This window comes from Mobula hypostoma, chromosome 5, assembly GCF_963921235.1.
Source record: "Mobula hypostoma chromosome 5, sMobHyp1.1, whole genome shotgun sequence".
NCBI classification, from domain to species: Eukaryota; Metazoa; Chordata; class Chondrichthyes; order Myliobatiformes; family Myliobatidae; genus Mobula; species Mobula hypostoma.
This window is the reverse complement of record NC_086101.1, coordinates 106,093,889-106,106,279: the sequence shown is the minus strand read 5'-3', so window position 1 is coordinate 106,106,279 and position 12,391 is coordinate 106,093,889. Positions and strand designations below refer to the sequence as shown.

General features: G+C 44.8%; 1 protein-coding gene across 1 annotated transcript in view; it reads left to right on the top strand.

Annotated features, from left to right (window-relative positions):
* Positions 1-12,391, top strand: part of dnah2 (dynein, axonemal, heavy chain 2) — a 503,144-nt gene that overhangs the window by 221,504 nt on the left and 269,249 nt on the right. The window contains exons 40-43 of the mRNA XM_063048700.1: positions 4,653-4,805; positions 6,835-6,960; positions 7,619-7,834; positions 9,079-9,196. Coding sequence (XP_062904770.1) covers positions 4,653-4,805; positions 6,835-6,960; positions 7,619-7,834; positions 9,079-9,196 — 613 coding nt within the window. The remainder of the gene's footprint in view (positions 1-4,652; positions 4,806-6,834; positions 6,961-7,618; positions 7,835-9,078; positions 9,197-12,391) is intronic.

Here is a 12,391-nt window from a genome sequence, read left to right as displayed (position 1 = left end):
TGTGCACAGTTCTGTATGTCACCCTAGGTATTGGTACATGCTGAATAATTGTACACAGTTCTGTATGTCACCCTAGGTATAGGTAGATGCTGAATAATTGTACACAGTTCTGTATGTCACCCTAGGTATAGGTACATGCTGAATAATTGTACACAGTTCTGTATGTCACCCTAGGTATAGGTACATGCTGAATAATTGTACACAGTTCTGTATGTCACCCTAGGTATAGGTAGATGCTGAATAATTGTGCACAGTTCTGTATGTCACCCTAGGTATAGGTACATGCTGGATAATTGTACACAGTTCTGTATGTCACCCTAGGTATAGGTACATGCTGGATAATTGTACACAGTTCTGTATGTCACCCTAGGTATAGGTACATGCTGAATAATTGTACACAGTTCTGTATGTCACCCTAGGTATAGGTACATGCTGGATAATTGTACACAGTTCTGTATGTCACCCTAGGTATAGGTACATGCTGAATAATTGTACACAGTTCTGTATGTCACCCTAGGTATAGGTACATGCTGAATAATTGTACACAGTTCTGTATGTCACCCTAGGTATAGGTACATGCTGAATAATTGTACACAGTTCTGTATGTCACCCTAGGTATAGGTACATGCTGGATAATTGTACACAGTTCTGTATGTCACCCTAGGTATAGGTACAGGCTGAATAATTGTACACAGTTCTGTATGTCACCCTAGGTATAGGTACATGCTGAATAATTGTACACAGTTCTGTATGTCACCCTAGGTATAGGTACAGGCTGAATAATTGTGCACAGTTCTGTATGTCACCCTAGGTATAGGTACATGCTGAATAATTGTACACAGTTCTGTATGTCACCCTAGGTATAGGTACAGGCTGAATAATTGTGCACAGTTCTGTATGTCACCCTAGGTATAGGTACATGCTGAATAATTGTACACAGTTCTGTATGTCACCCTAGGTATAGGTACAGGCTGAATAATTGTACACAGTTCTGTATGTCACCCTAGGTATAGGTACAGGCTGAATAATTGTACACAGTTCTGTATGTCACCCTAGGTATAGGTACAGGCTGAATAATTGTACACAGTTCTGTATGTCACCCTAGGTATAGGTACAGGCTGAATAATTGTGCACAGTTCTGTATGTCACCCTAGGTATAGGTACATGCTGAATAATTGTACACAGTTCTGTATGTCACCCTAGGTATAGGTACAGGCTGAATAATTGTGCACAGTTCTGTATGTCACCCTAGGTATAGGTACAGGCTGAATAATTGTACACAGTTCTGTATGTCACCCTAGGTATAGGTACAGGCTGGATAATTGTACACAGTTCTGTATGTCACCCTAGGTATAGGTACAGGCTGAATAATTGTACACAGTTCTGTATGTCACCCTAGGTATAGGTACAGGCTGAATAATTGTGCACAGTTCTGTATGTCACCCTAGGTATAGGTACATGCTGAATAATTGTACACAGTTCTGTATGTCACCCTAGGTATAGGTACAGGCTGAATAATTGTACACAGTTCTGTATGTCACCCTAGGTATAGGTACAGGCTGAATAATTGTACACAGTTCTGTATGTCACCCTAGGTATAGGTACAGGCTGAATAATTGTACACAGTTCTGTATGTCACCCTAGGTATAGGTACATGCTGAATAATTGTACACAGTTCTGTATGTCACCCTAGGTATAGGTACATGCTGAATAATTGTCACAGTTCTGTATGTCACCCTAGGTATAGGTACAGCTGAATAATTGTCACAGTTCTGTATGTCACCCTAGGTATAGGTACATGCTGAATAATTGTACACAGTTCTGTATGTCACCCTAGGTATAGGTACATGCTGAATAATTGTACACAGTTCTGTATGTCACCCTAGGTATAGGTACATGCTGAATAATTGTACACAGTTCTGTATGTCACCCTAGGTATAGGTACATGCTGAATAATTGTACACAGTTCTGTATGTCACCCTAGGTATAGGTACATGCTGAATAATTGTACACAGTTCTGTATGTCACCCTAGGTATAGGTACATGCTGTATGTCACCCTAGGTATAGGTACAGTGAATAATTGTCACAGTTCTGTATGTCACCCTAGGTATAGGTACATGCTGAATAATTGTACACAGTTCTGTATGTCACCCTAGGTATAGGTACATGCTGAATAATTGTACACAGTTCTGTATGTCACCCTAGGTATAGGTACAGGCTGAATAATTGTGCACAGTTCTGTATGTCACCCTAGGTATAGGTACGTGCTCAATAATTGTACACAGTTCTGTATGTCACCCTAGGTATAGGTACATGCTGGATAATTGTACACAGTTCTGTATGTCACCCTAGGTATAGGTACATGCTGAATAATTGTACACAGTTCTGTATGTCACCCTAGGTATAGGTACAGGCTGAATAATTGTACACAGTTCTGTATGTCACCCTAGGTATAGGTACATGCTGAATAATTGTACACAGTTCTGTATGTCACCCTAGGTATAGGTACATGCTGGATAATTGTACACAGTTCTGTATGTCACCCTAGGTATAGGTACAGGCTGAATAATTGTGCACAGTTCTGTATGTCACCCTAGGTATAGGTACGTGCTGAATAATTGTACACAGTTCTGTATGTCACCCTAGGTATAGGTACATGCTGAATAATTGTACACAGTTCTGTATGTCACCCTAGGTATAGGTACAGGCTGAATAATTGTACACAGTTCTGTATGTCACCCTAGGTATAGGTACATGCTGAATAATTGTACACAGTTCTGTATGTCACCCTAGGTATAGGTACATGCTGAATAATTGTACACAGTTCTGTATGTCACCCTAGGTATAGGTACATGCTGAATAATTGTGCACAGTTCTGTATGTCACCCTAGGTATAGGTACATGCTGAATAATTGTGCACAGTTCTGTATGTCACCCTAGGTATAGGTACATGCTGAATAATTGTGCACAGTTCTGTATGTCACCCTAGGTATAGGTACATGCTGAATAATTGTACACAGTTCTGTATGTCACCCTAGGTATAGGTACAGGCTGAATAATTGTGCACAGTTCTGTATGTCACCCTAGGTATAGGTACAGGCTGAATAATTGTACACAGTTCTGTATGTCACCCTAGGTATAGGTACAGGCTGAATAATTGTACACAGTTCTGTATGTCACCCTAGGTATAGGTACAGGCTGAATAATTGTACACAGTTCTGTATGTCACCCTAGGTATAGGTACAGGCTGAATAATTGTGCACAGTTCTGTATGTCACCCTAGGTATAGGTACAGGCTGAATAATTGTGCACAGTTCTGTATGTCACCCTAGGTATAGGTACATGCTGGATAATTGTACACAGTTCTGTATGTCACCCTAGGTATAGGTACATGCTGAATAATTGTACACCCTAGGTATTGGTACATGCTGAATAATTGTGCACAGTTCTGTATGTCACCCTAGGTATAGGTACATGCTGGATAATTGTACACAGTTCTGTATGTCACCCTAGGTATAGGTACAGGCTGAATAATTGTACACAGTTCTGTATGTCACCCTAGGTATTGGTACTTGCTGAATAATTGTACACAGTTCTGTATGTCACCCTAGGTATAGGTACAGGCTGAATAATTGTACACAGTTCTGTATGTCACCCTAGGTATAGGTACAGGCTGAATAATTGTGCACAGTTCTGTATGTCACCCTAGGTATAGGTACATGCTGGATAATTGTACACCCTAGGTATAGGTACAGGCTGAATAATTGTACACCCTAGGTATAGGTACATGCTGGATAATTGTACACAGTTCTGTATGTCACCCTAGGTATAGGTACAGGCTGAATAATTGTGCACAGTTCTGTATGTCACCCTAGGTATAGGTACAGGCTGAATAATTGTGCACAGTTCTGTATGTCACCCTAGGTATAGGTAGATGCTGAATAATTCTACACAGTTCTGTATGTCACCCTAGGTATAGGTACAGGCTGAATAATTGTGCACAGTTCTGTTTGTCACCCTAGGTATAGGTACAGGCTCAATAATTGTACACAGTTCTGTATGTCACCCTAGGTATAGCTACATGCTGGATAATCGTGCACAGTTCTGCATGTCAGTGAGAACAAACTTGATTCTGATTCCGAACCTCTCGTCTATCCAAAGTCACACACTCTCCAGCGTGGTCTTTACATTCTCAGGAAGGAAATCAGGAGATTCTGCAGGTCACAAAATGCTGGAGGAACTCAGCAGGTCAGGCAGCATCGATGAAGAGGAATAATGAATTGACATTTTGGGCTGAGCCCTGATGAAGGGTCTTGGCCCAGAATGTCGACTATTTACTCCTCTCCATAGATGATGCCTGGCCTGCTGACTTCCCCCTGCATTTTGAGTGTGCTTCTCAGGAAGGAAGCTTTGAGGAAGTAGTATCCCCACACTGCCTTACTCACCAAGACCACCCCCTGAACATTTTGTAGCTGGCACAGATGGGGTATTGAATACTTATGGTATTTTGTGTGGCGCTCCACAATCAATGGAGCTCCTTCACTGTTGTTGGAGCATGAGAGTGAGAGCATTCCATCTCCCCCCGAGTCTCACCTCGCAAATGTGACTAATTCCTGCTAAAGGCTGCTTTCTGCTTTCTGTGCACCATCAGGCCCTGGCCAAGAAAGTCTACACCCTCTACTCATTGGCTGTGCAGCAGCTCTCCAAGCAAGATCACTATGACTTCGGCCTCCGAGCCCTCACATCCCTGCTTCGTTATGCTGGCAAGAAACGGCGCGACAAGCCCCAGCTCTCTGATGAGGAGGTGAGAACTGAGCCTTGGCTCCACTAGTTTGTCCTCCTTGTGGTCTGTAGAAGGAGCTGGTGTGTGTGCATTTGTGTGTGTCTGTCTCTCTGTGTGTGCACGCGCGCAAATGCATACTAAATAGAGTAGATGTGAAGAGTATGTTATCTATACAGGAGAAGTCTAGGATCAGAGGGTACAGCATCAGATTCAGTGGATATCTCTTTAGAACAGAGATTATGAGAAATTTCTTTAGCCAGAACATGATGAATGCTGTGGAGGCCAAGTCATTTGGTATGTTTAAAGTAAAGTTTGATAGGTTCTTGATTAGTAAGAGTGTCAAGGATTATAGGGAGAAGGCAGAAGAATAGGATTAAGAGGGATAATAAATCATGATGGAATGGCAGAGTGACCTAATTCTGCTCCTATGTCTTACGGCCTTATGGTCTCTCTCTCTCCCTCTCCTCCCTTTCCTCCCTCTCCCCCATTCTCCCCCATTCTCCCCCACTCTCCCCCACTCTCCTCCTCTCTCTCCCTCTCTCCCCCTCTCCCCCTCTCCCCTCTCCCCTCTCTCTCCCCCTTCCCCTCTCTCGCCCCTCTCTCTCCCCCTCTCTCTCTTCCCCCTCTCTCTCCCCTCTCTCCCCTCTCTCCCCCTCTCTTCCCCCTCTCTCTCCCCTTCTCTCTCCCCTCCCCCTCCCCCTCTCCCCCTCTCTCCCCCCCTCTCCCCCTCCCCCTCTCCCCCTCTCCCCTCCCCCTCTCCCCCTCTCTCCCCCCCTCCTCCATCTCCCTCTCCCCTCTCCCTCTCCCCCCTCTCTCCCCTCTGTCTCCCCCCTCTCTCCCCCCATCTCTCCCCCCTCTCTCCTCCCTCTCTCTCCCCCCTCTCTCTCCTCTCTCTATCTCCCCCTCTCTCTCCTCTCTCTCTCTCCTCTCTCCTCTCCCACTCTCTCTCTCTCCCCCTCTCCACATGTGTCTGTTCGTCTGTGCATGCATGTGTATTTGAGTTTGTGTGTTCACTCGTGTGTTGAGGGTAGTGTGAGAGTTATGACAGTTTGAAGGGCTTGATACAGAGAAAGAGCTGTCACTAATGGGGACGAACTAAGGGACATCAATTCGAGATCAGTTTCAATAAATTCAGAAGAATCATCCTTTACCTAGCAGGGAGAATGTGGAGTGCCCTCACTCAGGGAACGTAGAATTAGAACTGTACAGCACAGAAACAGGCCCTTCCGCCCATAACATTATGCCAAACTAACTACATTAGTAACTAAATGTTGAACCAATCTAATATTTTTTGCCTACACAATGTCTATATTGATTACTGTATTATGTTATCATAAACAAGGGAAAATCAGCAAATGATGGAAATTCAACAACACACAAATTGCTGGATGATCTTAGCAGGCCAGGCAGCATCTATGGAAAAGATTACAGTCGACGTTTTTTATTATAGTTGTCCCATGTACTGAGATACAGTGAAAAGCTAGTCTAAGTCAGATCATTACACAGTGCATTGAGGTAGTACAGGGTAAAAGAATAACTACATGCAGAATAAATAGTTACTGTTACAAAGAGAATGCAGTGCAGGCAGTTAATAAGGTGCAAGTTTATAATGAGGTGGATTGTGAAGTCAATAGCCCATTCTGTCAATTCTTTGCACATTCATGTTCCTATATAAGAGTCTCTTGAAAGTCACTATCATATCTGCTTCCACCAGCATCCCTAGTAGCTCATTCCAGCCACCCACTGGTCTCTGTATAAAACACTTGTCCTGAACAACTTCTTTGAATTTACGTCCTCTCAGCTTAAATGAATGCTCTCTGATATCAGATATTTAAAAAGGATAAGCAAAGATTAGACCCAGAAAGGGGAGAAATAGATGTGAGCTAGGGGCTGTTGAAGACTGGTGTGGGGTAGAAGCACTGGCATAGGGCAAAGAGTCAGACTGTCGTATTCCAATCCTTTGGAATGATGTGTAGTTGGACACAATTCCAGGGTCCATGGCAGGGCTGATCTGGTTTATCTTGTGACTGATTGTTTTGTGTTTGGACAGATCCTCCTGATGTCCATGAAGGACATGAATATGGCCAAGCTCACCTCCGTCGACCTACCGCTGTTTTCTGGCATTATCCGTGACCTGTTCCCAGGCGTGGAAACTCCAGTCCTGGATTATGGAAAGGTAGGCCTATCAGACCCACGATTTGACAGGAGATTCTGCAGATGCTGAAAATCCAGAATAACACACACAAAATGCTGGAGGAGCTCAGCAAGTCAGGCAGCATCTGTGGAAGGGGAAATTAGCAGTCGACGTTTTCAGCCAAAGTCATTTGTAGAACATAAAACTCGGTGGCTCTCCAGGCCCCTAATATTGCAGACAGGAAGCATTTGCTTTTCCAAGGCCTGTCCCAGCACTTGTCTCAGTAGTAAAGATCTAAAACATGTTCCTGCCTTGCCCAAGCTGTTTCTCCCACTGCATGATGAAGAATGTGGGCCCTCACACCTGCCTGGGCAGCCCATTGCCAAGTTGGCTTAAAATAAGGGAATGTGTGCTGCTCATGTTTGAAGTGAATGGATACATATGTGATCACTTCAAGACAGATATGTCCTTGGGCAGCTGTAATTACTGGCGGCAGCAGGCCTACGATTAGGCTTAGTCTCATGATACCTCAGGATTCAGCGGTTGGCATTGTATAGCTAAGTCCCTTTCTAAGCCCAAGGCAAGGAAAAATATTGTTGGGTACTCCCATCATCCCGCCCTTTTCAATGAGTGAGGCGGGGTGGTGGGATTTCTAAGGAAACTGAAGCAAGGACTGATTTCTCTCTGCTTTGTGTGTCAGCTGAAGGAAGCCATTGAGGTAGAGCTCGTGGAGTCGGGCTACAAGGTCACAGAGTTCTCCGTGTCAAAGGTGATCCAACTGCACGAGACTCAGAGCTCCCGGCACTCCGTCATGATTGTGGGCAAAACCGGCAGTGGCAAGACAGTGGTGTGGCGCACGCTGCAGGGGGCACTGTCAGCTCTCCATCGGAATGGAGAGCCTTACAATCTGGTCAAGGTGAGGATCTGGCTAAGGCACAAATAGAGCATAGTACAGGCCCTTCAGCCCACAATCTTGTGCTAACCTTTTAACCTGATCCAAGATCAATCTACCCTCTCCCTCCTACATAGCCCCCCATTTTTCTTTTATCCATGTGCCAATCTAAGAATCTTGTAAGTGTCCCTAATATATCTGCCTTTACCACTGCACCTCACAACGCATTCCATCACTTTGTGTTAAAAAACAGTCTACATTGGACAACCCTTCCCCCCATACTTTCCTCCAAATTACCTCAAAATTACCATGGACAGCATAGTAGTATAGTGGTTAGTGCAGTGCTTACTGCACCAGTGATTGGAAGATTGCCTTTGATTCCTACTGCTGTCAGTAAGGAGTCTGTACATTCTCCAGGGCTGAACGAGTTTCCCCCAGGTGCTCCAATTTCCTCCCACATTCCAAAGGTGTACATGTTAAGGTTAGTAAGTTGTGGGCAGGCTATGTTGACGCTGGAAGCAGACTGCCCCAGCACATCCTCAGACTGTGTTGGTCATGATCGAAAACAATGCATTTCACTCTATGTTTCAATGTACATGGGATGGATTAGGCTAACCTTTAAGTCTTAATCCACAGTTGTTTCCACTGGGTTGGAGTGTAAAAGGAGGGAGAGGTGAAGGGGTGAATGAAAGAATGGGAAAATAGAGAAAGAGAAAGGGGAGGGATAGAGGAGGGTTGTGAAGATGGGAAGGAAGAGTCTGAAAGATTAGTGAACAAAGACTGACCTACTAACAATATGGGACTGGAACACATTCTCAAATGGTTGTTGAGTACATGAGAGAGGTGATTTGGGAATCAGAATCAGCTTTATTATCACTGACATTTGTCATGAAATGTGCTGTTTTGCAGCAGCAGTACAGTGCAATACATAAAATATACAAGTTACAATAAAAATATACATAAGTAATTCAAAAAGAGAGAAAAAATAACGAGGTAGTTCATGGTCTGTTCAGAAATCTGATGGTAGAGGGAAGAAGCTGTTTGGAAAGGAGGAACAAGGGAAGGGAAGACATGGTATGGTGCAGGAAACTCTGTGCCTTGTGTGGACAGAAATATTGCCATAGACACAATGGACCAATTGACCAGTCAGGTAACATTACCTTAATATTTGTCCACTGCAGATACTAGCCCTCTCCAAGCTGTCTTCCTGTCTGATTGATAGCTGCTCCTTTTTTGATTTGATCTCTGACCATGTGATTTGTGGGCAGGACTATCCCCTGAACCCAAAGGCAGTGTCACTGGGAGAGCTGTACGGCGAGTATGACCTGTCAACGAACGAGTGGACGGATGGAGTGCTCTCCAGCCTCATGAGGGTTGCCTGTGCAGGTGAGTCCACACGGTTACAAACGGCACCATCTTCAGCAGTTTTAAAAAATGAATGGGGCCTGTCAGGACTTGTCTGCAGAGCAGGACATAGTAGTGTGAGTTGGAGGCAGTTCCTTGTAGACTTTACATGCTAGTTTTTAAAAAATGACCAAGGCCTGTCGGGACTTGCCTGCAGACAGGAGATTGCTTTGTTTGTAACTTAGCAAGGGCCAATAAAAAGAAGCGAGGTTTAAGTGGAGAAGCATGTGTTGGACTGGCCAGGGTTAGAGTGGGAAGTTTTGGCTCAACAGGCTTTGATGAGAATAGGTGGAAGCTAAGGGTGCTGAGTCATTTGGTATCATTTATATAATTGAAGAACTTAAGTTTAAGAAGTTAGTTCCAAAGGTATAACAAATGTAAGCAGGATGACTTTCAAATCTCTTACTAGCTCTTCCTTCAGTTAGTCCTGATGAAGGGTCTCGGCCTGAAATGTCGACTGTACCTCTTCCTAGAGATGCTGCCTGGCCTGCTGTGTTCACCAGCAACCTTGATGTGTGTTGCGAGGATCATATTTAAAGCCGTGCAATACTCCTCCTGTAACATGTGTGATTGCAGGGTACCTAATAGTCTCCCTGATGACTATGTTTGTCGAAATACATCCAACTTTACCTCTCGACTGACTAGGTGAAGGATCTGGAGCTGGAGCTGGGTGTACTCAGGACCATCCTGCAGGCTGAAAACCTCACAGATGAAACTTCTATTGAGGTGGTCACACTCAGAATCCAAGCTTCTGATAATACACCACCAGGAGAAGTGAGGGGAGTAAGCAGTCAGTGCAGGCTTCCCATGTGGCTATTCTCCTCAGCAACAAGTATACCCCTGTGGATAATACTGGCAGGTGATGACCTATCAGGCCATAGCAGCCACAGTCAAACTAGTGGTACTGAGGTCAGCAGGGAGTGGTAAAGTCAAGCAGAGCGATAGTGATAGGAGACTTGATACTTAGGGGGATGGACGGGAGATCCTGTGGCTGTGAAAGAGAAGCCAGGATGGTGTGTTGCTTTCCACATTCTAGGGTCCAGGATGTCTCAGGGTGGTTGTAGAATATTCTCAAGAGGAAGAGTGGGCACCAACATCAAAGGTAGAAAGAGGGTCCTGTGCAGTGCGTATAGAGAGTTAGAAAAGAGGCTGAAGAGGTAATCTCCGGATTACTTCCAGTACCACATGCCAATCAGGGCAGGAATAAGATGATTATACAGATGAATGAGCAGCTGAGGAATTGGTGTGGAGGGCATGATTCTTGGATAATTGGAACCTTTTCTGGGGCTGAAGTGACCTGTACAGGAGGGATGTGTTGCACAGAAACTGGAGGGGAGCCAATATCCTGGCCAGGTGTTTCACTAGTGTTTCTCAGGAGGATTTAAACTAGTTTGACGGGGGATGGGAACCAGAGCACCAGCTCAGGAAGTGGAGGAATGGAGAGGAAGATAGATGTCAGGGCCAGTAAAAGCAGGCAGGAGCAAAGTAATAGATACAATGGGATGGATAGTTTGTAGTGTGTGCATTTTAATGTTAGGAGTATTATGGGTAAAGGTGATGAACTTCGAACATGGATCAGTGCACGGACTGTGATGTTGTGGACATTACAGACACTTGGGTGAGAGAAGAACAGGAATGGGTGCTTATTGTCCCAGGGTTTTGATGTTTTAGAAAAGGTAGGGAGTTGCAGTGCTGATCAGGGACAATATCACAGCTGCACTCAGAGGGGACATAACAGAGATCACCAACTGAGTCTATATGGGTAGAACTCAAAAATGAGAAGGGTGCAATCACTCTGATGGGATGTACTACAGAACCCCAATAGCAATGGGGACATTGAGGAACTGATTAAGGAAGGTATTGGGGGTAAGGTATTGGTGTGGGTGGAGAATTGGTTAGCAGACAGGAAGCAAAGAGTGGGAATAAACGGGACCTTTTCAGAATGGCAGGCGGTGACTAGTGGGGTACTGCAAGGCTCAGTGCTGGGACCCCAGTTGTTTACAATATATATTAATGACTTGGATGAGGGAATTAAATGCAGCATCTCCAAGTTTGCGGATGACACGAAGCTGGGTGGCAGTGTTAGCAGTGAGGAGGATGCTAAGAGGATGCAGGGTGACTTGGATAGGTTGGGTGAGTGGGCAAACTCATGGCAGATGCAATTTAATGTGGATAAATGTGAAGTTATCCACTTTGGTGGCAAAAATAGGAAAACAGATTATTATCTGAATGGTGGCCGATTAGGAAAAGGGGAGGTGCAACGAGACCTGGGTGTCATTATACACCAGTCATTGAAAGTGGGCATGCAGGTACAGCAGGCGGTGAAAAAGGCGAACGGTATGCTGGCATTTATAGCGAGAGGATTCGAGTACAGGAGCAGGGAGGTACTACTGCAGTTGTACAAGGCCTTGGTGAGACCACACCTGGAGTATTGTGTGCAGTTTTGGTCCCCTAATCTGAGGAAAGACATCCTTGCCATAGAGGGAGTACAAAGAAGGTTCACCAGATTGATTCCTGGGATGGCAGGTCTTTCATATGAAGAAAGACTGGATGAACTGGGCTTGTACTCGTTGGAATTTAGAAGATTGAGGGGGGATCTGATTGAAACGTATAAGATCCTAAAGGGATTGGACAGGCTAGATGCGGGAAGATTGTTCCCGATGTTGGGGAGGTCTAGAACGAGGGGTCACAGTTTGAGGATAGAGGGGAAGCCTTTTAGGACCGAGGTTAGGAAAAACTTCTTCACACAGAGAGTGGTGAATCTGTGGAATTCTCTGCCACAGCAAACTGTTGAGGCCAGTTCATTAGCTATGTTTAAAAGGAAGTTAGATATGGCCCTTGTGGCTACAGGGGTCAGGGGGTATGGAGGGAAGGCTGGGTTCTGAGTTGGATGATCAGCCATGATCATAATAAATGGCGGTGCAGGCTCGAAGGGCCGAATGGCCTACTCCTGCACCTATTTTCTATGTTTCTATGTTAAGATGTAAAAACAATAGGGTTGTTGTCATGGGGGACTTGAACTTCTCTAATATAAATTGGGACCTTCCGAGTGCAAAAGGTTTAGATGGGGCAGAATTTTAGGTGCATCCAGGAGGGTTTCTTAAGTCAATATGTAGGTAGTAGTCCAATAAGAGGGGGTCTGTACTGGACCTAATGCTGGGTAATGAGCCTGCCAGG